This window comes from Chiloscyllium punctatum, chromosome 17 (genome assembly GCF_047496795.1).
Source record: "Chiloscyllium punctatum isolate Juve2018m chromosome 17, sChiPun1.3, whole genome shotgun sequence".
NCBI lineage: Eukaryota > Metazoa > Chordata > Chondrichthyes > Orectolobiformes > Hemiscylliidae > Chiloscyllium > Chiloscyllium punctatum.
Window position 1 is genome coordinate 95,146,166 of NC_092755.1, and position 24,327 is coordinate 95,170,492.

At 41.2% G+C, this 24,327-nt stretch overlaps 1 protein-coding gene across 4 annotated transcripts in view; it reads left to right on the forward strand.

The window, feature by feature from the left end:
- inpp5jb (inositol polyphosphate-5-phosphatase Jb) overlaps positions 1-24,327 on the forward strand; it is an 86,412-nt gene that overhangs the window by 55,268 nt on the left and 6,817 nt on the right. For 3 of the 4 annotated variants that reach the window (XM_072587989.1, XM_072587988.1, XM_072587990.1), the window contains exons 5-12: positions 970-1,086; positions 3,144-3,319; positions 4,524-4,635; positions 11,790-11,899; positions 15,192-15,399; positions 16,715-16,852; positions 19,233-19,316; positions 21,347-21,451. In XM_072587989.1, the coding sequence (XP_072444090.1) occupies positions 970-1,086; positions 3,144-3,319; positions 4,524-4,635; positions 11,790-11,899; positions 15,192-15,399; positions 16,715-16,852; positions 19,233-19,316; positions 21,347-21,451 (1,050 nt within the window). The remainder of the gene's footprint in view (positions 1-969; positions 1,087-3,143; positions 3,320-4,523; positions 4,636-11,789; positions 11,900-15,191; positions 15,400-16,714; positions 16,853-19,232; positions 19,317-21,346; positions 21,452-24,327) is intronic. The other variant, XM_072587991.1, reaches the window with a different exon arrangement.

The window sequence follows — 24,327 nt, forward strand, 5'->3', positions numbered from 1 at the left end:
CTCCTTAGTCACCTTCTCAAAGAATTCAATAAGGTTTGTGAGGCACGACCTGCCCTTCACAAAACCATGCTGACTATCCTTGATCACATTATTCTTATCCAGATGTGCATAAATCCTATCCCTTACAATTCTCTCTAAGACTTTGCCCACAACAGAAGTGAGATTCACTGGCCTATAGTTACTAGGATTATCCCTACTCCCCTTCTTGAACAAGGGAACCACGTTTGCTAGCACCCAATGGTGTAACATCATCTGATTTAAATCCCGCCTGTGGCTATCTGGTGAATAAACCCTCATCCCTATCCTGTTCCCCTTTTCACCTTCAGACCCAATTTCTCACCTAACCGACTGTTAACCTTCACCCTTTGATAGTCATCAACAAACACATTGACTTAGATACCATTTACCACCCCCTGAGAAAAAGAACAAGAAATAGCATCACTACAGGAAAAGACATTATCACAGGAACCAAAGGAAACCTAAACATATAAGTAAAAAGCAGGCCATACCACCAGTGCTTCACCGGAGGCTCACTGAAGATGTTACCTAGTATGGTGCTGAAACATCTGAAAATGAACCTTCCAGCTCAGCGAGCAAACTTACATCCAGAACATCAACCTGAGCTACAAATCTTCTCAAATCTCTTAACAATCCCCTTCCTGTTTCCCCCAAAGTGCCCTCACTTTTGCTTTCAGCTGCCTAGACCCCATACTCTTGAATGTCTTCCTTTACTCTTGCACCTCCCCTCCTTTTAAGACTTTTCTTGAAGGCTACCTTTCACCAAGCCTTGGTCCTGCTTCCAAACATCCCTAACAATAATGACACAGTTGCCATTTGTATCTTAATTACTCCGCTGTGAAGTGTGCTGGCTGCTTTTTCTGTATTGGCTGAGAGATAATCCTGCTGTTGTCGTATTGTGTAGATATTGCTGTGTTTTAGAGGCAGTAACAATCTGTCTCCCTACTCTAGGTAACCTCCGAGAGAATGCAGGGGCAGCTGCTCCTAGTGTTTGCTAAGTACTATCTCCTTCCAAATCTCCAGGACATCCAAACCGACTGCACCAGAACTGGCCTGGGTGGATACTGGGTAAGCCCCAAAATTGTGTCACAAAATAATGCTGCATTTGAAAGAATTGCCTGATCCTTTCCTGCATCAAGTCAGAACCAACATCAGCTAAACACGATCAGTCAGGTTAAAGATGGCATTGTCACAATCATTTGCCACAGTTGCTGCCTGTGTTCCCTGATTTATCCTCTTGTACCTGAGAGTGCTGGAAAACAGCTTCACTGATGTTTGCTGTGCCTTGCCTAAATGATTGGCCATCACATATGAGTCTAAACAGTCAGAGTGAGCAAACAATTTTGCCCAGAGAGTATCACAGCTAAGCTTTCCTCCAGTTGGTAGAGGAAGGTGTTTCAGGGCTGCACAGGAGGATAAAGTTCTGGTTTATTTCACCTTCTGCAGAACCTATTGGTCCTGAGGCCAATGTCACACCATCAAACAAGTCAGCACAGACTAGTGATTAAACCTTTCCTAGTATAACCCAGACTGCATTGATCAACTGACCTGGGGAGGTCTGGTCTGGGAACTAGATTTTAATACTAAATCTGAATCCATTACTAACTTGCAATCAGAGGCAGGTTATTGGCTCATAATCCTGCTCTGATAACACCAATAAAGCAGAATGCTGCGGATGACGAAAATTGTGAAAAACAGAAAATGTAGGGAAAAGCTTAGCAGGTCAGGCAGCATCTGTGGATTGAGGAAAATAAACATTTCAGGTCTGAGACCTTTCATCAGAACATTAGATCCATTTTATTATGTAGTGTGATTTTAGCATGCATCCTAATTATCACTGCACCATCACTCGTTCTCAGAAAATGATCGCAGCCCCCAGTGAGAAAAAAAGTTAAAGCAGCACAAGAAAACACAAGGATCTCTTCCATTTTTGATATCAGTTGTGATGGGAGATTAAAAGATGTTGCAGCAAGTGGAGGTTGCTTCAGAATTTTCCTTGAAATTGCTGTTCTGTGATTATCCCAGTCCAGTTACATAACCAATCATAGTTTGTTGGGTTTTTTTTTAGTGCATTCAGTCAGAAGCAACTCATTATGTTGTTCGTTCACATCCTGCCCACATTGTTCTATTGTTGTTTGAGATCAGAATCAGCTTATTAATCCAGGGCCCATGAATATGAACCCATTCTCTAATTACTGTCTGTAGATGGTTAATTTATTCTGTGAGGCATACTTGACAACACCATGCTGTTCACACCACTCTTGCTGAGTGGGAAGTGCCATGAAGACAGCATGTTTGCCTGCATTGGTTTGACAGTGTATATGTAGATGTGTGCTTGCAGGGCTCAATTTTATTCTGAGATTGAGCTGGTGCAGAAGGTGAAAAGTCATCCTTCACTCCATGACATGGCATTTACCCCTTCATAACTCTCAGTGCGCCACACTGGGCATCACTGTGTGTGTGAAGGGTTGCCTGTATATAAACATATTTTCAGATGGATTCCATTTATTATACAACATTGGTCATTCAACTGAGGGTAGAGTGCAGTATGCCTTCTGCCTAAACACCTGAAGGCCTGAATCCAGTTTTTGGACTGAGGGCCATTTCCAGCCTACCCTAGAAGTTCTCCCTCAGCAATACGATGTGACAGAGCTCCTGGGCTCACAGTTACTGAGAGCTGACATTGGCTCCACTGAGGACCTTCTGATAGCCCCGGAACATGTTAGAGGTCAAAGGTTATCAATCCCAGATGGCACTGGTGAGTAAGATTGAAAAATAGGAACAAGGAGTAGGAGTTGGCCATTCAGTCCTTCAAGCCTATTCCCCATTCAATCTGATCTTTGCTGATCATCCAAATCAGGACCCTGTTCTCACTTTCTCCCCGGACCCTTTGTTCCCTTTAGCCCCAAGAGTTTAGATATTTGTTATGATTATATTCAGCTTGTTAGGGCCCTTTACTTACCGAACTCCAACAACACTTAGTGATTCGGGATGGGCCCCACATGTTAGAGCTGCCATTGGTTGGAAATCCAATCCAGCTGAACCTCCAGAGTGGCTCCATGCTGTGATGCAGTGACACAATGGCCACATGAATGACCAGCGCTTTTCTCGTTATATTGTAACAGGGGAACAAAGGAGGAGTCAGCGCCAGGCTGTCTCTATGCGGTCACATGATTTGTTTCCTCAACTGTCATTTGCCAGCTCACATGGAGAACTCCGAACAGAGAATGGACAATTTTGAGAGTATCCTCCAGCTGCAGCAGTTCAATGGCCCTGCTGCCAATGGAGTCCTTGACCATGAGTAAGTGTCAACATCACTCCTCATGGAAAATTCTTATCGTAGCCTTTTGGGTGGACAGTAAGGGACTTGGATGGTGGAGACAGGGTTTAATATACAGTTTGAAGATGACGCCTGACCTAGTCATAGGGCCATAGAGATGTACAGATCGGAAATAGACCCTTCGGTCCAATTTGTCCATGCTGACCAGATATCTTAACTAATCTAGTCCCATTTGCCAGCATCCAGTCCATATCCCTCCAAGCCCTTCCTATTCACATACCCATCCAGATGTCTTTTAGATGTTGTAATTCTACCAGCATCCACCACTTTCTCTGGCAGCTCATACCATACAAGTACCATTCTCTGCATGAAAAAGTTGCCCCTAAGGACCAGTTTGAATCTTTCCCCTCTCACCTTAAACCTATGTTTTGGTTTCTCCCACCGCAGGGAAAAGATTTTGTCTATTTAACCTATCCATGCCCCTCATGATATTATAAACCTCTGTAAGGTCACCTCTCAGCCTCCAACACTCCACCTGTTGGGTTGAAAAGCCTCCTTTTGTTATTGTTATCAAATTCCCTACAGTATCGAACAGGCCCTTCAGCCCAACAAATCCCTCCAAACAGTAACCCACCCAGACCCATTCCCCTACATTTACCCCTGACTAATGCATGTAACACCATGGGCAATTTAGCACAGCTAATTCACCAGAACTGCACATCTTTGGATTGTGGGCAGAAACCAGAGCACCCACGCAGACACAGGGAGAATGTGCAAACTCCACATAGACAGCTACCCAAGGTGGGAATCAAACCCAGGCCCCTGGCACTGTGAGGCAGCAGTGCTAACCATTGAGCCACCCCTGTGATTTATTATCCTGCTCTGTGCTTTGCTATTCTATGAGTCTACATGAACAAGGTGAAGACTTTGACTGAGATTTCAAAGCCAGAGAAGAATGAAGGCTGGAAGTCTTGATACTTATTGAGTGCCAGGATAAGGATGTTTGGTGAGGACATGTGGAGGTTGAGGAGTTTTGAAAAGATGAAGGTAACATTGAAGAAAGTGACAGGGATAAGGTGAGATAAAGTTGAGATGCAACTAGACAATATGGCTGAAAATTTTGAAATTCAGAAAAGTATCCAAAGAAAATTTGATTTGGGTTAAGGGTTGAATTTATTTGGAAGCTCTGATGAATCATAAAAGTTGTTGTCGTGTTTTGATGCAGCGTTGTCTTCTGGTTTGGTGACCTGAATTTTCGAATTGAACAATATGACATCCGTTTTGTGAAAAGTGCCATTGAGAAGAACAAGTTGGGCATTCTGTGGGAGAAGGACCAGGTAGGATCAATGAAACAAAAACACTTTATGTGAATCTTCAACCCAGCATTGTTGTCTAACTCATCGAAATAATCAGCCTCACAAAACTGTACAGACATTTGTGGGTCCAGTGTTCAGGAAGCTTGGGGCCCAATCGCCAGGAGGCTGGTGGGTGATGTAGTGATGATGTTACAGGATTAGTAATCAGTAATTAGATCGAGTGATCTCGAATGCTGTGCTGACAGAAATTCAAATTCCATCACAGCATCCAGAGAATAAAATGTCAGATTTGGCAATATTGCACCAGATTGTCGCAGAAACCGATCTGGTTCATTAATACCCGATAGTGAAGGAAATCTGTTGTCTTTACCCAATCCAGCTACACCAATGTGATTGACCCTTGACCACCATCTGAACTGACCTAGTCAGCCACTCCCTGTTAGGACTGGGCAGTAAATCTGGGCCAGGCCGGCGACTGTCACATCCCATGATCAACTAAAAAAAACTTGTTGCCGACTTTTCACCTCAAGGTCATAGATTTCTCTCCAGCCCTGGTTACAAGCACGTACTCTCCAATTGGTTGTCTTTGGCAATCTCATGGAGAGAAGCCAGCCAATTGGAAAATGTCATACTGCTGGCTGGGACAGTGAGTGGGAATCATATTCTGTGGTTGTGAAAGAATCTCACCTAGGATGTGAAAGAATCTGATCGAGGATGTAAGAAAATGAAACAACATTTAATTTCTTACCAAAATTAACTTGAAATCTTTTGGAATTTAAAATTGAAGCATGCCTCAATTAATTCATTAGCTCAGCAGGGGAATACAAGATAATGGTTATCACTGGAGACCTGAGTCACCTTTTCTGCTCATTCAAGCAGTGGAACATTTTTGTGTACTGATTGTAGGACGTGTATTTCATAAATAGACTACAGAACATCAGCAACCACTGTGGCGGGGGGGGCTTTGAGCCTCCCAGAATGGGAGATAGAAGTTACAGCTGAGATGGACAAAGAGTTAACACAAGCTCTGCACAATCTGTCCTCTCTGTGTTCTTGGACTACTTTTACCTCAGCGGAATCTATCACGGATGCCGAGTTGTCCATTTTGTCATTGCCCAAGGAAAAAGGCTGTGAAAAGTAGGCAGGTTACCATGACAACAGATTCATTTTGGAAATTGTTAAAATAGAACATTCAAGTGCCCTCTGGCTGAACATAAAGCTTGAATGAAATAAACAGACTGAAATAAGAAAACAAATTGTTGTTAAATCAGGCACTGAAAAGAAATAAAACAGCTTTAGCCATTCACACGTAGAATCTTAATTCAAACCCAAGCTTACTTTTCTGATTGCTCTGAGAATGGCATGAAATATTTTTAACATTATCATGGCCTGACATTTTCTTTGTTTCCTGCCCTGATCTGCAGTTCCTGATTCACTCAGGGCAGGATCTTTCTCCAATGAGTGGCCTCACCAAAGCAGCCTTTCTTAATGTGCAAAGAAGGACTTTTCTATTCTGGAATGCAGCATCACTGAATGACATCTTGTCCCTAACTGACTGACATTTCACAATTTCTCTCCTAAATTTATACTTTCAAACGTTTTTACAAACATTTGTAAAGTCCCTGATCATTCCTTCGGCACTTTGACCACACCTGTAACACTCATACTGTTATCCCCGCAGATGCTTGAAATAAATGAGCAGTTTATTTTTTTCAAAGCAACATGGAGAAAGTGCAATCTATAACAAGATGGGGTCAAGGGGATTGGTTGACTTCATTTCTTATCTGCAAACATACATAAAACTGCCAAGCTTGGAGTAGCCTCTTGTCTGGACAGGTTATTAAAATCTAAATGATCTTTTGAAGTATTCCTTGCAGAAGACATGAAAAATGCAACCAATCTCTCCTGTAGATTTAACAGCTGCCATTATCCAAATGCCTACAGAGCTGAAACACAATGAAGACAGGCTTAGTGGCTGCAGAATGGATGCAAGGAAAAAGTATTTTATCACAAGGAAGTGCAAATAGCTGAGTTTCAAACTCTGCCATAGTTCAATGCCAATCTATTCTCGGACCATTTATGTGGGCAATGGAAGCACCAAGACTATGGTCACCTAACAGAATCCAGCAAATCAGAACTAGCAGACAGTTTGAGAGCTGCCTCATGTCAGTGAATGTGGGAGGCCAAGGGATCACAGAGAGAAGAGATCCCATCAGCAAAGAAAGGAACCTACCTAGAACCCTATAATGGACAATGAGTGGATCTATGCTTTTGTCTAAATAAAAACCGACAGAACTGCAGCTGCAAATTGGAAATAAAAACAGAAATTGCTGGAAAACTGCAACAGGTCTAGCAGCATCTGTGGAGGGAAATTTGATTTAATATTTCAGTTTGAGTGACCCTTCCTCAGAATGTTTTTGTTTACAGATTTGCAAATCCCAGCCCGATCTTTGCGGAGCTATAACTTCAACTGGTGCAAAACCAGAAACTGACTGTTGCAAGGAGTAAACCACTGTGACCTCATCAGTTAAAAAACATCCTACCTCCATTTAGTTCCTTCAGGCAAAAGAAACAGATATTGACTTTTCTTTTAAAACTTTTGAGTCTGTTTGTGAGAGTCATAGTGCTTAAGGGTTAAAACATTTATTTTAACCATGTCTAGTTGCAGTTAGTCAAGAGGGAGACCATCCTACTGTTTATTTCCTATCGATAACACAGTCTGTGTCTGTACTTGAGGAGATAAAGACAGAAAATGAGGAAATATGAGTGGATCTTTGCAATATCTGTAAATGCAGAAACAGAATAAACATTTCAGATAAAATAAACTTTCAAAGTCTAGAGCCCTATTTTGCTCCGGTTCTGATGCAAGTGTTTGACATGAAATATTATTATATATTATTTCATGGGATGCGGGGTTACAGCAAGGCCAGCATTTGTTGCCTATCACTAATTGCCTTGGATAGAGACAAGATGTTAAAAAGACACATTATCCATGTCTAGTGAGAGAAAGCATAGATAGAATCAAACTGAAAGAGAAAGTGCACAATTACCTGAGGATTAGTTATGGGTCAGAATATAGAGCAGAATGTAAAAATGAGAAAATAATATATTTTTAAATATGAGGGAGTATGAGAGAAAGCCAACTACTTATTTTAAATCAGGTAGTAAAAGTTTCTATGTGTCTTTAAAAAGCGAGAAGGAGTAAATAAATTGAGCATTGGCTGTTGAGACAGTAAGTCTGGGGAATTAGAATTGGGAAGTGAGAGAACAATTGATAAATTGAATCAATATTTTATGCCCATCTTCACTGAAGAGGATACAAATAGGATCTCAAGAATAATTGTAGAACAAGAGCTGAAAAGGGAAGAAGAACCTAAGCAGTCATGATCAACAGAGATAGAGTACTGAGCAAATTATTAGTAAGTTATTAAAATATATTCCCCATTTACTTACAGATGTATTGAACTTTATGAACAATATATTTTCTTTTAAAAACAAGCATACAGACCAAACATTAGCTGAGGGTATAAATTCAGTGGCTGTCTAAAGTCCCTGTCTGAATGATGCTAAATCCCAATAGATTCATGGAATATCATACCTGAAGAGTGTCAAGATAACTTTAGATGGTGACACTTCAGAGCAAGAGATGTAATTCAATGTGACGTCCCAGACTGTGGACATGATACAAGTTATAAGAAGGGCTGTTGTGGGAAAAAGACATATTTGTGTTTTACCTTAGCAGGAATATACCAGAAAAATACAAACTACAACCCCTGGCCTCAGTGTGCTAGTGTGCTAGCTTGTGGTCCAAAGTTCCACTGTGCTAAAGGGTGCTCTGAAGGAATACAGCTGAGAACATTCATTTAGACATCTCTGCATGTGCAGGTAAAAACACTGAACTCTCTCTGATTGCTGAAAGCAAGTCAATACAGTCACTGTAAAAGGAAACTGGAAAAGTTCCTTTCAGCTAGCTGCAAACAACTCCTCAACAACAATACAAACTTCACCACTGGAATCTTCCAACAAAATGACCGCAATGATTCACAATTGATTTGACACAAACAAACTAAAGACCAATTTGTGTATTCCTTTTGTAAACTTTACCTTTCTGGAATCGCCTCTCATTTCTTGTCTGAGTGCTTGTGATTATATTTTATCTTTTATCATGTTTTAGTAGTAAATTACCTCACTTTTTTATTAACTCAAGAAATGCTTAAATTGGCTTCTTTTGTCAACTTAAATATAAGGCGGGATCTAGGGTTTTGATCATAGAGTCGGAGAGATGCACAACACAGAAACAGTTGGTTCAACTCAATGAGGCATCGAAGGAATCATGATATGTTTCCAAGTCAGGATGGTGCATTGCCTGGAGCTGAACTTGCAAGTGGTGGTGTTCTGATGTGTCTGATGCCCTTGTCTTTCTAGATGTAGAGAGGTAATGGATTGGGACATACAGTTGAAAGAGGCTTGGCGAGTTGCTGTAGTGCATTCTGTAAATGCCACGCAATTTCCACAAATGCTATCTGACCCTCTGAGTATTTTCAAATTTTTCAGTTTTTACTCACATTTTGAACTTTCTCGGTATTTCACAGTTGCATCATTTTTTCAGTGACAGTTGAGCAATCTTCACCAGTATTGAGTTGCTACTGTAAGAGCTGGGCGTCCCCTATTGGCACAGTGAGCACAGGGCATTTATCATTAGTACTGTGGAGACTCTCGATATTGTGACAACTGTATCTGTGCCCATTACTGTGGAGGCTAGATGCCAGTATTCTAAAGACTGCATGTTTCATAACATTAGATTGACTTTTGACAAATTATAAGAGAATATACTAGAACTATTCAGCAGGTTTGGTAACATCCATTTAGACTTGAAACCCAATGTCATTAGAACGAAAGGTAAATGGTCTCTGATTACACAGTGACATATGGCTACCTTTTCTGAACTCGATGTAGCCTATTTGGAAGTGTGCACACACACGAACACACCACACACACCCTCACGCAGACCCTCTCTCATACACAAGCTCTCTCTCATATGCAGACACACACACACACACACACACACACCCTCTCACAGACTTACACACACACACACACCCTCTCACAGACTTATACCCCATCATACACACACAGACACATACTCTTTCTCAGACACTCACATCTCCATACACACACACTCACTCAATCTCCCCTGCGTGCGCGCGTACACACACAGACAGGTTTGTGGGGTGAATTTGGACTTGAAGAATTACATTTTATTTTGCTCAAAAACTGCATGAATCCATGTAAGATTCTTTAATTCCCAGTTTATAAATAGAATCAGTCTGATCTAACATTGGGACACGGACAGACTTTAACTTCACACCTTCAATGCGTTATCTGAGCTGAGATGACACCTAATGTTAAAAGCTATCTTGAGAATGTAACTTTAAAGAAGTTCTAGGATTTACATATGAAGCAACTGAAACTAACATAGTCATTCTAAAAGATGAAAGATTTAAGCTAAATTTGTTTAATATTGCATTCCATGACACTGCAATCCTGTTGCTATAAAGTCTGTGTCTTATGATTTTGCTCCACAACTACCTGATGAAGAATCAGCGCTTCGAAAGTAGTGATTCCAAATCAACCTGTTGGACTATAACCTGATGTTGTGTGATTTTTAACTTTGTCCACCCCAGTCCAACACTGGCTCCTACGAATCATGTTTGGAAACTGTTGGCCTTATTCAGTCTGAACACCATCTGCCACTTTATTGAGGTGGGAGCACCCTCTGTTGGTAGTGTGTATTCCTGTTGACCTAATCTAATGTTTCCGGATTGACATTCATGAGATTAAGAATGAATAACCCGGGTTACCTATTTAGTATGTCAGGACATATTCCTTATGTCAAAGTCTTCAGTTATTTTGGCTACATGAAATGTGAACAAAGTCTGTTATCTAATGCAGTCTCAATTAAATCTCCTTATCCTAAATGCCATACGACAACAGGAAAATCCAAGACATCTTTCACCTTCATTCCCCAGTGTTGTGACATGTTTCACAATGCTGTTAAGTGTAGCTATCAATGACAGATATTTGTATCTCCTATTGACATGAACAGGCTTTTTAACTGAAGGGCCCTTAACATCAGCACCACTTTATTTTAAATCATTATTAAAATACATTTTGTATTGATGTTTATCAAATTTGGGAGTGAGAGTGTTGAGAATTGAACATCCTCCCAGCTTTTCAGGCACTGTCAAAATGAAGTCCTTCCTGACAGAGGTAGGGTAAGGCACTCTACATTCCCTTAACAATGTGTCTTTGGCTCATCTTCAGGAATGTAATGTGTTTCCATTCTCCCAGCTGTAATGAGTGAGATTGTCACTTTAGTGCTCAATTAGAGGCTGTCTTAATGTGTGCCACCAACTTGATAGAAAGTAGACTGTTATATTCTCAAACTGACTTCACTCAGGATTCTTACTGGGGAGACTATCATCGTATTCACTTGAGCTGGTTCTGGGTATGTATTACTGTGGGATGGACATTATAAACCCTCTCATCACAGCCATTTTAAAATGATCAGTAATATGGAAAGAACATTTACATTTACACAGCAGCTTTCACAAACTCAGGCACTGGCAAAACATTGTGCAACCAACGAAGTCATTCTGAACTTTTGGCACTGATGTGATAAAGGAAATGTGTTGGTATAAAAATGGCCCATTTAGCCCAACTGGTGCCCAGCAGCCTGCTCCCACTAACTTTATCCAATGCGATTACTGTATCCTTTAAATTTATACATGGTAAGATCCAACAAACAGCAACTAAATAAATTACTTCCTTGTCTGTCTTTGCTAATGTTATTTGATGGACCAAATTTGGTCAGGAGACAGGAGAGATCTCCACACATTTTTTCACCTCTTGCCACACGCTCTTGCAAAGTGACTGGGACCGTGGTTTACTATCTCGTTGCAGTATCCAGCATTGCTAACAGTGTAGCACTCTCTCAGTACTGCACTGATGTATCTCCCTAGAGCATGTGCTTGAGCTTTGAAGCTCACAATCCTTAGACTCTGAGATGTGAATATTGCTGCTGAGTCAAGACTGACATCTGTTGGTTGATGTTAATATAATTTGTGTGCCTTGTTGCTGCGCTGCTTGTTAACAGTGATACTTGCTTTTTACAGTTGAACATTGCAAAGGCAATTGAGCCAGCACTGAATGGATTTCAGGAAGGACCTCTCAACTTTAGGCCAACGTACAAATATGATGTGGGCACAAACACATTTGACACCAGGTAAGACAGTTTTGGCCTCTGGGATTTCTCAGCTCACTTGGCTGATGACATTTATAGCATTTGTTATTAAGTTCAATCTGCAACAAGCTCCAAGAATGACCAGTGTGAACATATATGTGGGCTATTGCTCAGCCATTTCAACTAGCTGCAAGCATCTAGCTAATGGGAAACATTCAGCAAACTTCCTGGAGTTGATCATATGTATAAAAATAGAGTAATACATTGTATCCACTGAAAAAGGAATTTATTATGGACTGACAGGTATATTTCGATGGTGATTCTCAGTCTTTGCAACCACATCGATAACAAGTTATTGAAGAACATTTGAAATTAATTACATGAAAGATATTTTTCTCTTTTCATTTTCCCCTGTGCTCCTGCTCTTTCAGAACTCTGTGGTCACCAGTTGCCCTCCAATAAATTCCCAAGGTGCATACCATTCTCTAGATGTCAATGTAGACAATGACCATGAGGAGGCACTGTTCGATTATTGTTGTGACTCTGGGTTAGCTAACTGGAAATCAAGGTGTATCCTTCCTGGAGTCATCACTAACATTAAAACTTTTATTAAAGTACGCAAAGTCTCAATTTTTACCTGTCAGGTAGAGTCAGGTTAGCAAAGAACGTTGACCAGGTTTCTGTACTTAACAAGTCCAGGAACTTTGCTTTAACCCACACCTTATGAACCGACACTATCGATAAACCAACAAAAATTATACACCTCAAATACTGTGAAGTTTATTGTATTATTCTGTCCAATTATTATAGTTTTTAAAATGTATTTACCTCAATGTAATTGTACTTATTTAATCGAATGGCCATTTGAAATACAAACAGTTGAGTCAATTTCTCTTCAAATATCATGAGATACTGCCATGTCTGAGTAGTCAGTTGTGGGTGAGAGGTGAGAAGAATTTCTGATGGTAAGTTTTATTTAAGGCAAAGTTGTATTACTATTTTAATGATTGATGCTGTAAATAAAGTAAACAGTGATGTGTATATCCCTGCATTATATTTCTATTACATAGTGTGTGTTTTTATGGTAATTATGTGGACCTTTTGATCGATCAGTACACTCCTGGTCCTATTGGTGCGGGTCAATAAAAAGTTTGTTGTATGACTATTTATTACAAATAAAGAGAGTCTATCCACAGATAAACAACTATGAACTGTCAGCAATTAACTGTACAAGTTGAAACTCTAACCTCCTTCTAAGACCCCTTCTACCCACACCTATAGACAGACGGATAGAGGGGAAGAAATATTGGGGAAGAGTTCAATGGCACCAGTTCTCTGGATTTAATGGGTGTCCTTGACTTTCCCAAGTCCTTCTGTTCTCTGATCTTTTCCTCAGGTTCTCTCATTTATTTGCATGAGCAACTGGTTCTTAAATTATAAAGTCTAAAGCTTAAAGCAACTGGTGAGGGTAAATAAACTGAGTTTCTTCAGGTTTTAGTTATTTTACTGGAGAGTGAGTGAGTGAGAGAGAGAGAGAGAATCTGCCTTCTGAGCACTCCAAGGCTTCTGCCAATATTGTTCACACTCATCACTTCCACAAATTGTTCTGCCAGCCAGGAGCCAATCAGATTGTTGTTATCAGGCTGATGGCCTTTGGCATCTACAACTGGTCATAATTCCACAAGCCATTCGACCATTTAGTGTCAGCCAAGGCTCACTTGTACTCAGAACCTCAGAGTATGGTGGATTACAGCCATCTTCTTCCCACTGCCCCATTGCTTGAACCAAGCAGCAGTGTAAATGCCACCCATAATGAGTTTCAGTTACTTACTTTATAATTCCTTCCTCATTCCTTTGTTGTAAAACAACCCATTTCCCAATTCAGTCCACAATCAACATAAAGTCAAATAAAATCACACAGTTTTAAAATTATGACTATCTCAGTGCAGCCGAGCAAATTCCCCCTCCCAGTAAAAAGTTGATGATTAGTGTTGATGATTAAGAGTGCCAAAGACATTTCTGAAGTCAACACTGGATGAATCAAACATGATGTTTGAGGTGGAGCAAAAACATTTTCCAGATATCACTTGCATTTTTTTCCACAAAATGTATTTTTTTAAAACATTGGAACAGTATATTACATAACAGTTCAGATATGAATTCCATGAAGTGCGGTACACTTTGTTTTCTTGAACTACAGCATCTGCAATACTGTAAGCCTGTATTATCAATTATAGACCAGAAGGAAAGAAAACAGCAAAATGCAGTAATACTTGGAAATGAAGATACTGAGCACATTAGAGCTCGATTTTAAAACAAAAAGATCAGTTGGACCCAGTTTGGGTAATTCGCAAGTTTTCCTGGAGGTCAAATTTAACAATTTGCATTTCATTTCAAACATACAGCCTGAGGGGTTTTGTGCAGGGTCCAGACCTTGCTAAACCACAGTGAGAGGGTTTTGTGAGCTGACCTGATTGAATTTTTGTGATTCCTGCTCTGTTATCAGTGTTTCCCTCACCGAGATCTGGGACTTTGGAATGTCATCACCACTTAGAAGATCATGTTTCAGATAGACAAGGGTCCTCTCATCATTCAGGAACTGTTTGAATGTGGGGAGACATTTATTTCTCTACATTGCCATTTCCCTTGCACTGACTGCAGGGATAGGAGTAGATGGGCTTGTGAGCATTAGCCTGGTGAAAAATCTTTCACCTCTTGGTCTCTGAACATAGTGTTTTCCTGTGAGCTGAGTCCACCAAGCTTTGTCAAAGGAAGCACCTGGAGAGGCCCCAAACACTGAGTAGGTTTCAGAAAGCTGTCTCAGTGCCCTTCTGATAACACCTTGGACTGGTATGTGGGAGCTGTTGCAAGTTGTCAGCTGATTTGCTGATACGAATATGATTTGCACTGCAGTAACTAACCAAAGCACCTTCCAGACTCGTAATCTCCACCACTTGAAGGGCAGCAGACACGTGGGAACAATTAAACCCGCAAGTTTGTCTCCAGGCCACTTACCATGCTGACATTAAACTATATCAGTGGTCACTGTCCCTGGGTCCAAATTGTGGAACTCCATCCCTATTGATGTAATGGGGCTCATTAGAGCCCATAAACTGCAGAGGTTCAAGAAGGCTGCTCACCACCATCACTACCAACTCAAAGGCAATTGGGAGCAGTAAAAAAAGTACTGGCCCAACATGCAACGCTCACATCTTATGAACAACTTAAAAGAGTGTTGCCGGCCTCCTCCCAGTTTTCACAAGGAGGGTTGAAGCTTTGTGTTCTTTTTTAAATCAGAAAATACTCACTGTTCCAATTATCCAATGATTCCTAGTTCGAAGAAACGCAAACCTGCCTGGACAGATCGGATTCTCTGGAGGGTGAAAATGTCCGACTGCTACGACCTATCACCAAATCTCAGGAGGAGCAAAACCCCAGATGGCAAATCCAGCCACATTCAAGTTCTCCAGCATGTTTACCGTAGTCATATGGAGTACCTCATCAGCGACCACAAACCCGTCACCGCCATCTTTTCCCTGAAGGTGAGGCAGTGCAGCTTGTTGTAACAGCTCTCAATCACGGAATAAAAGAAAAACAGTCCTGACACCAGGACAATCAGGTTACAGTGCATGGTCCATTGAGTAGAAAGTTCCCTCTCTCTGTCTTTTCAGCTGGTTAATGAGTTCATAGAGTCATACAACATGGAAACAGGCCCCTCGCCCCATGCTGACCTGGTTTCTTAAACTGAACTAGTCCCATTTGCCTGTGTTTGGCCCATATTCCTCTAATCCCCTCCTATCCATGTACCCTTCCAAGTGTCCTTTAAATGTTGTAACTGTACTCGCCTCTACCACTTCAGTGGTTGGTGTTACTTTCTGCATAGTATTTCACCAGAGCTCCCTGTTACTGCCACCTGTTGATGGAATGTGATGCAGATATCCAAAGTAATGTTTATCTTCAGTTCATTGAATAACCTGCAATGAAAACTAGCATCAGTAATACTCAGGAATCACTAAATGTGTTTGTTGGACTGTCGTAAGGATCTATCTAATTCTCTAATGTCCTTTTGGATGTTGAAGGAAACCGGCTGTGCTAAACTATCTGTGTGAGTCACCAGACCTACAGCAATATGGCTGACTCTGAAAGAGACCACCACGTTGCTCAATTGTGCTAAAGTTGTGAGAACAAAGCATAATATCTCCAACTCTATAAGTACTTGAAACTGATCTTTTTCTGACTATGTGAAACCTGGGACCCTGAGGAATTCCAGTAAAGAGATTTGAACACCTCATGTGATATCAGCCCAGCCCAGACTTTACTGGAAATCTTGCTGGATGCTTCCATTCCCCTCCCCCATCACACTATACTTCCAGTCTCTTTCAGCATTGGGTTGACTTGGTGGAGAGTGATGGACTATAGGTAGCAGCTGTGGCTTCTATAACAGTGTGCTCTCAGACTGTGGTGGAAAGACATTGAGGTTGGCATTGAGTTTGCTCATGGTCTGAAGCAGTTACTAAGAGTATGGAACCAGTCTGAATTTTACTTGAAAAACTGGAGGATAGATCGAATTTTAATCCCACATGTGTTGGGGTTTATGAGTGATATCATGTGAACAGGAAGCACTCCCAGGTCATAGTTTATAAAGATGTAAATTAATCTCTGTTCCAAGCTTGGAGATTGCCCAATAAAGCAAAAAATGTGCCATGCTCCGATGTCTCTGAACATTAACAACATTTGGCATTGAACGATGGGTAGCTTTTCTCTGGAGATCCAGAGTCACTAGGAATAGATGGCTATTTGTCAAAACTTTTCTCACCGAAGACTCTGTATTTATTTTCTTCTGATGTGTTTTTATAGTTTTCCCATAAAATGCAGACCCCAATGATTCAGCTTCAGGTGGAGGATGAATGGAACAAACCTTCAGATGCTGTGGTTAGATACAGGATGGCTAGCTCCTTCGCCAAGAGCTCATGGGATTGGCTCGGTTTGTACCGGGTAAGTTATTTATCACCCATTTTGGAGAGGCTCTAAAAGACCAGAGTGGCCAGAAATCAAAAGGCAGTCGCAGGCTGTCATGTGTGGGTAATATCTTATTGGCATTCACATCTATTGGGACTCCTGCATTGATGGAGTTAGAAAAAAGATGTTAGCAAGGGATCATTGATATTTTATATTTGTATAATTTTACAAAATAGGTGCCTCATATTTCTAGACTCAAAAATCGTACACAAGAGCAGTCGATCTTGGGAATATTGGCATTCTGAGATGTGATAATTTGATATTTTTGCCTCCAGTTCCACTCCAGCGCGGTTGACTTTATTTTTGTTCACCTCAGAACATGGCTGTCACTGGCTGGCCAGTATTTATTGCCCATCTCCAGTTGCCATTGAGAAGGTGGTGGTGAGCTGTCTTCTTGAACTGCTGCAGTCCATCTGCTGTGGGTTGACAGACAATGCCATTAGGGAGGGAATTCCAAGATTTTAAAGCAGTGACACTGAGGAGTAGCAATATATTTCTAAGTCAAAATGGTGAGTGGCTTGGACCTTGCAAGTGTGGTGTTCCCTTGTATCTGATGCCCTTGTCTTTTTAGATGGAAGTGGTCATAGGTTTGGAAAATGCTGTCTAAGGATCTTTGGTGAATCTCTGCAATGCATCTTGTAGATAGTACACACTGCTGCTACTTAGTGTGGGTGGTGGAGGGAGTGGATGTTTGTGGATGTGGTGCCAATCAAGTGGGCAATTTTGGTGTCAAGCTTCTAGAGTGTTGTTGGAGCTGCACCCATCCAGGCAAGTGGTGAGTATTCCATCACATTCCTGACTTGTTCTTGTAGATGTAGACCGTCGTTGGGGAGTCAGAAGGTGAGTTACTTGCTGCAATATTCCTAGCCTCTGATCTGCTCTTGTAGCCACCGTGTATGTGGTAAATCCAGTTCAGTTTCTGGTCAGTGGTAGCCCCCAGGATGTTGATAGAGGGGGATTCAGTGATGGTAAAATTATTGAATATCATGGACAGTTTGACTCTTATTGGAGAAGGTCATTGCTGGCATTTATGTGGCACTAATATTACTTGCCACTAGTCAGCCCCTGGTGAGCATGCCAGATTTCCTTCCCTAAAGGGCAATGGTGAACCATCTGGGTTTATCTGACAATTGACAACAGTTTCATGGTCATCATTAAACTCTTCATTCCAGACTTCTATTGGATTCAACTTCCACCATCTGCCATTGGCAGGATTCGAACCCTGGACCCTAGAACAATACCGAGATCTCTGAATTAGTAGTTTAGCAATAATATCAATAGGCCATCATAATGTGCACACTATGTGCAATAGACGAGTGCATTATGACAAGGTGGGTACCTACACCATTTTGTTTAGAGACCAGATCATCCTGAATGAAGGAGAGTGGTTCAATTGCTCTATAGTCTGATGATGGGTCAAATGTTACATTTAACTTCTCCCTTCATGCCTTGGCTTTGGTGGTTGAGTTTTCTTTAAAATAATGGCAAGCTGCTAATGCAATGCCGATTGAGGGAATTGAGTTTTATAGGGAGGACTGGACAAGCATTATTACCCAGAGAGAAAGGGTTATGAAAACCCACCTTATGGGTTTGTCCTTCCCGTAAAGGTTCAATGAACCTTTCAGTCACTCCTCTATACTTCCTGCCTGAGTTACAGCTAAAATAACAGAGCCATGAATTTAATGTTACAATTAAGAAATCTGAATTGTAAATACTACTGAGGTGTTTTTTCCTCACCTCCCTTGCTGTGAAAATAGAGATTAGAAACAGCTTCAGCTCTCAGAAGGCTCAGACTCCTGCTGTAGCCTCTTCTAATAATTTTCCAACAGTTGCTATTTTAAAGCCAGTTAATCACTAAAAAATTTATAACCCTTTTGAAGTCCAAGGTTATTTCTCACGCAAGCCATGGAAAACAAAACTGAATATAATTAATTTCACAGTCGTGAGTTTTAGTTTTTATTTCGTCAGGAAATTGAATAGCATGGGGTCAGATTTCTGGGTCTTTTTGTACAATTGATTCTCAAAGGGTTGAAACTCCTCTCATAGGTCCGACATCAACTCTTTCTTCTCCTTCAAGTTTCTGGGAGAGCTTTCCAACATTATAGGCAATGACTTATGCCAGCTATGGACTGCTGCATCTTCTGCCTTCTTCTGGTGAGGACTGGGTGTGTCATGGTAAAACTTCTCTCACTTCAAAGAATTTCAGTTTCCACAGTACTAGGTCTATACAGAAGCCAAATAGGCCTTGGGCACCAGAGGCAGCCTAGGGTTTTTGAAGAGAGACTTAGAAGTCCATAGCTTCAAAGACAATCTTACAGACCACCCTGTTGATTTTCTTTCCTATCTATACTGACAGGTTGGGTTTAAACATCACAAGGACTATGTAACCTATATCTGGGCAAAGCATGATGAAACTGATGCCACGAAGCAATGCTATCAGGTAACTACTGTCACACAATCATTTCCCTCATGATACTGAATGTGACCTCTTTGTACCTTGGGGTTGGTGTACTGGGCATGCTGATGTGATTGTGGTGTGTTAAACATCGATCTTTTTCCTTTATTTTATGGGTTCAAATCCAGTGTCAAGGCTAGATTGGTTAAGCAGGCCAGACTTTATGACAGAAGAGTTGTCAAGCGTGGATTTGCTTCAAAGCGTGAGTGGTTAGCACAGTAGCCCCCTCACAACTATACTGAATTACAGATAAATGATATAGTTCATTGTGGGTCCCAATGATCTGGATTGTAAGTGCTGAGACAGGCTGGTTTAATTGAATGAATGATTTGTTTCCATGGTGACTCAATGTCTTTCCGCCGATGAAGGTTTTCACTCTCTAAAGGCTAAAGGGCTCTATCTAAAATCCATTTTAATAACTGCAGACCATTTTAATTGGTGTGAACTTACTGCACAAAATTGCAATAATTTGGCAGAGAAATGTTGATTTTGTTCAGTCCAATGAGACTGCTCTTCTAGGATCTTTGGGGCAGAGTAGATTCTTGAGTCTGCTATACCTGAGAGCCCTCACCTTGACAGACACTGAAAGTTGATTTGGACATCTCAATCTTTTATTTCAATGTCTCAGCTATTTGAGTAGTTCAATAATTTATTAAAGTTATGGTTCTCTATACCTTGATAAAAACACAAGAGCAAACATCACTGTGAATCTTACCTCTTACCCAAATATTTAACCCACCCTTTCTCTATGGCCAACACTGACTCACCCTGGATACAGTTCATGGTGCCCTTTGCTGTAGAGTAATGGAAGGAAAAGGAAAGTTAAAGAACATGAATCCACACAGATATTCATCCTTGAGTGACCACAGTTTCACTCATTCTGAAGCAGCAGTTGGAGCACAGAAACAGCAGGGCACTAGTTAATCTGATCACAACACATCAGATTGTGAGGGGGTTCAATGCTTGTTTCTGGTTGGGGGGAGTCTTGAGTCAGAGGTATAGGCTTGAAAATGAGAATTCTCACTTAGTATGGGGATATGGTGGAAGTTCCTCTGTAAGAACGTCTTTGGAGTCCTCTTCCCTAGAGAGCAGTGGAGGCTGGGACATTGAATATACTCAAGACTGAGTTAGACAGATTTTTGTTTTATCTGGAGTGTCAATATTCATCCAAACACAGGAAAGTAGAGGTAAGGTGACAGTCAGATCAACCATGATTTTACTGGATTTGACCATGCTCCCATTCCTATTCCCTCCATTTGACAGGATCTTGGTTAATCTGTAACCTAACCCAACCTTTGCCCCCTATTCCATCATAACATCTTTGAACAAAAATCTACAATCCAAGATTTAACATTAACAATTATCTCACATCATCTGACTTTTGTGGAAAAGAATTAATCCTCTGCCTCCTTGAGTGTGAAGAAACTTTTCTGATGTCATTCCTGAAGGTCTGTCTCCACTTTTTAGATCTTGCTCCCTGGTTCGACTCTCCCCAGTCTGCAAAAAGATAGCTTTTGTATCTGCGCTATCCGTGTCGCTGAATATCTTACAAATATTGACCGAATCACCCACAACTTCTAAATTCAAGGCTTACGACTCTGGTTTATATAATCCATCCTCAGTCCACATACCCTTCTGATTGCCCTGAGATGACTAGAGACCAGGGATCAATCTTGTTCTGTGCTGTTCTATTCCGCACCATATGACACAATCAAATACTGAAATGCCAAAGGTTCACAGGTCTATTTCTGAATGATATCACATCTCTAGATGTGCTGTTGAGGTGAGGTAGGACCAGACTCATCTGTGATGCCTTCCACAATCAACAGCCTGTCCACATTGCTGCTTTTGCTCAACCCTAAAAATGGTGACTGGTAATGTGTGGCAATGTGACTGACACCCAGCCAGAGTCAACCTCTTCAGGTAAAGAGAGAATGGAGAGAAAATTCAGCAAATTGCAGTCTTATCAGTTCCGTGCTATTATTTGTTGTGGAATTTCTTCCATCTTTCTGCAGGTCATGTTCAGTGAGGAATCCGTGCCAAAGGGCACTGGGGAGTACATCCTATGCTACTACAGCAACAATTTCAACACCATTGTGGGAGTGACTGAACCCTTCCAGGTCAGAAGATGCAACCCAAGATCTGCTCTCACGTGTCTCTACTGCATGTGTTTTATGTTTCTGAATGCAATTTAACAACTGAGTACCACAGCGCATGGCAGTGAATGCAAGTGTCCAGGTTTGATGGCCTTTTGGAGCCATGTCTAGTGCCAGTCCATTAAGTAATTCATTTCGCAATTTGGTGACACCTCTTTCTGTGTCATTGAGAGACCAAAATTGGGCATGCACTTGGTTACCATTTATGTATCCACTATATAAATATTTTCTTAATTGTGCCAGTAATAGATAGATAGTTTGAATCAATACCAGAAACCTGGACATTAGCAGGATAATGACACAGAAAGCTGTTTTGGAAAACTGAATTTTCTCCCATCCTCTCTTGAAGCTCCTGACTCAGGGAGTCAGTAATTCTTGACACACTTTTTTTTGTACATACTTATATCTATGTATATGTACATAAAATCTGGAATATTCGAACTAGAAACTAACAGTTGGGTGTACATGTTCTTGGTACCTTCAGAAGCTTGTAGAGGTGGTAGGAATCATTCCTAGTTGCAGTCCAGGATTCCCTTCCTCACCAGCAGCCTGCAAAAATAAACAAGGTAGAATTCTTATTTTTTCAAGTTGGAGAGGTGATTATTCAAACATCAGTTAACACATATCTATACACCACAGTGATAGCAGTGTGTGTGAGTAAACCAAAAACATTTTGAAAATGAATTTACTGCTGATTTGAAAAACTGACCACATTGTTACCAGAAGAAAGACTAGGTGAATCCTGTGAAAAAACTCAAAATGTCAAGAGGCATAGCAATGCATACACTGGCCCGGCCTTAATGAACGGGGGGAATCAATGATTTTATAATGCTATTTGAGAAACTTAAGCAAAAATGTAAGTTAATTTTCAGTAGTCACCTAGAGATATTCGCAACAAAGTATGAGTCAGCTTTACCCTTATATGGGCAGGATTTACAAGATTAAATGTATTTAACAATGTGGAACTGATTAAATAAGTTAGAAAACTCCCAAATGTCATTTTTGAAAGGTTTAACACCTTAACCATGACCAACATCATTGACAGTAGTTCATTTAGTTCCATTTTTTCCAGTTGCAGATTAGAAAGTCAGATGTATCTCCAGAATCTTGGTGTCCTTTTTCCCTCAGTCACATCAGGACTTCCTGGGTTTCCAATGTTCTTCACATTTATTCCAGCCTTTAGTGCAATATAACCATTTTCATTATTAAACAAGCATGTGACAAGTACTCTGCATGTAACAGGATCTGTTCCAAATATTTGAAAAGGTATCTTTGATAGTTTTATCACCCCTTTAGGAGGGAAGTTTTCTTTCTGCAGTATTTGGTGAATTGATTCCACCTCCCCCCCCTGCCCCAGTCCCTGTTGGTACTTTGGGTCATGTTATTCATCCATTACCTTGGCCAAATTTCAGCATTTACTGAACTCAAGATCAACAGTCCCTCCTTGGACTATCTAGATATTGTTTCAAGAAACTCTCCTGGATGCACCAAATAAATTTTGCTCCATCTAAGCCCCTGCTAAAAAGGGAGTCCCAGTCAATATTGGGCGAGTTAAAATCACCACCACAGCCACCCTGTTGTTTGTATATAATCTGCTTACATATCTGATCCTTCATCTCCCAGTAGCTCTTGGGAAGCCTATCATTTAACCCTATCACAGCGATTGCATCTTTCTTACTCCTGAGTTCTACCCATATTGCCTTGCTGTATGAACCCTCCAAGATGTCCTATCTTAGTACAACTGACATTCTGCTTAATCAGCAATGCAAATCCCCCATCCCTTTTATATACCTCTCTATCATTATTGAAACATTTAAATCCTGGAACATTGAGCTGCCAGTTCTGCTCTTCTCTCAATCATGAATCTGTGATGGTTATAACATCATAGTTCCCTGTACTAACCAAGGGTCTAAACTCATTTGGTTTACTTGTTTTACTCCTCGCATTGAAATCAATACATCTCAGACTGCCAGTCCTGCTGCCTTCATTACCCTGGCCTTGCCTCCTAGGCTTACTTGATCTCATCTCTTACTTGATCTCTCCTCTTCAAACATTCCACATGCTGACTTACTGCTCTGGTTCCCGCCCTCTTGCCACACTAGTTGAAACCCTCCCAAGTGGCACTAGCAAACCTTCCTGTAAGGATATTGGTGCCCCTCCTGTTTAGGTGCAACCTGTCCTTCCTCTACAGGTCCCACCAACCCTGAAAAAGATCTCAATGATCCAGATATCTGAAGCCCTCCCTCCTACACCAGCTCTTTAGCCACACATTCAACTGTATTGTCTTTCTATTTCTGGCCTCACTAGCATGTGGCACATGGAGTAATCCCGAGATTACAACCCGAGAGGTCCTGCTTTTCAACTTCCTGCGTATGTCCCTAAATTCCCTTTGCAGGAACTCATCTCGCTTTCTGCCTATGTTGTTGGTACCATCCTCTGGCTGCTCACCCTCCCCCTTCACAATATCCTGTACATGCTCAGAAACATTCTTGACTTTCACACCCAGGAAGGTAACACCATCATGGAGTCTTGCTTGCAGCCACTGTAACACCAATCTGTACCCCTGACTACAGAGTCCCCTATCACCACTGCTCACCCACACTTTGACCCTCACTGCTATACAGTAGAGCCAGTCGTGGTGCCTCTGGTCTGGCTGCTGCTGCTGCTTTCGATTGAGAGGCCATGCTGCCAACAGTATCTAAAACAGTATACCTGTTTGAGAGGGGAATGGCCACAGGGAGCTCAGGGACTGCCTGCCTCCCCCTCCTGGTGGACACCCATCTACCTGACCACATCTCTGGAACTCCTTTCTGCCTCTTCTCTGCTTCTCAGTGAGTCTC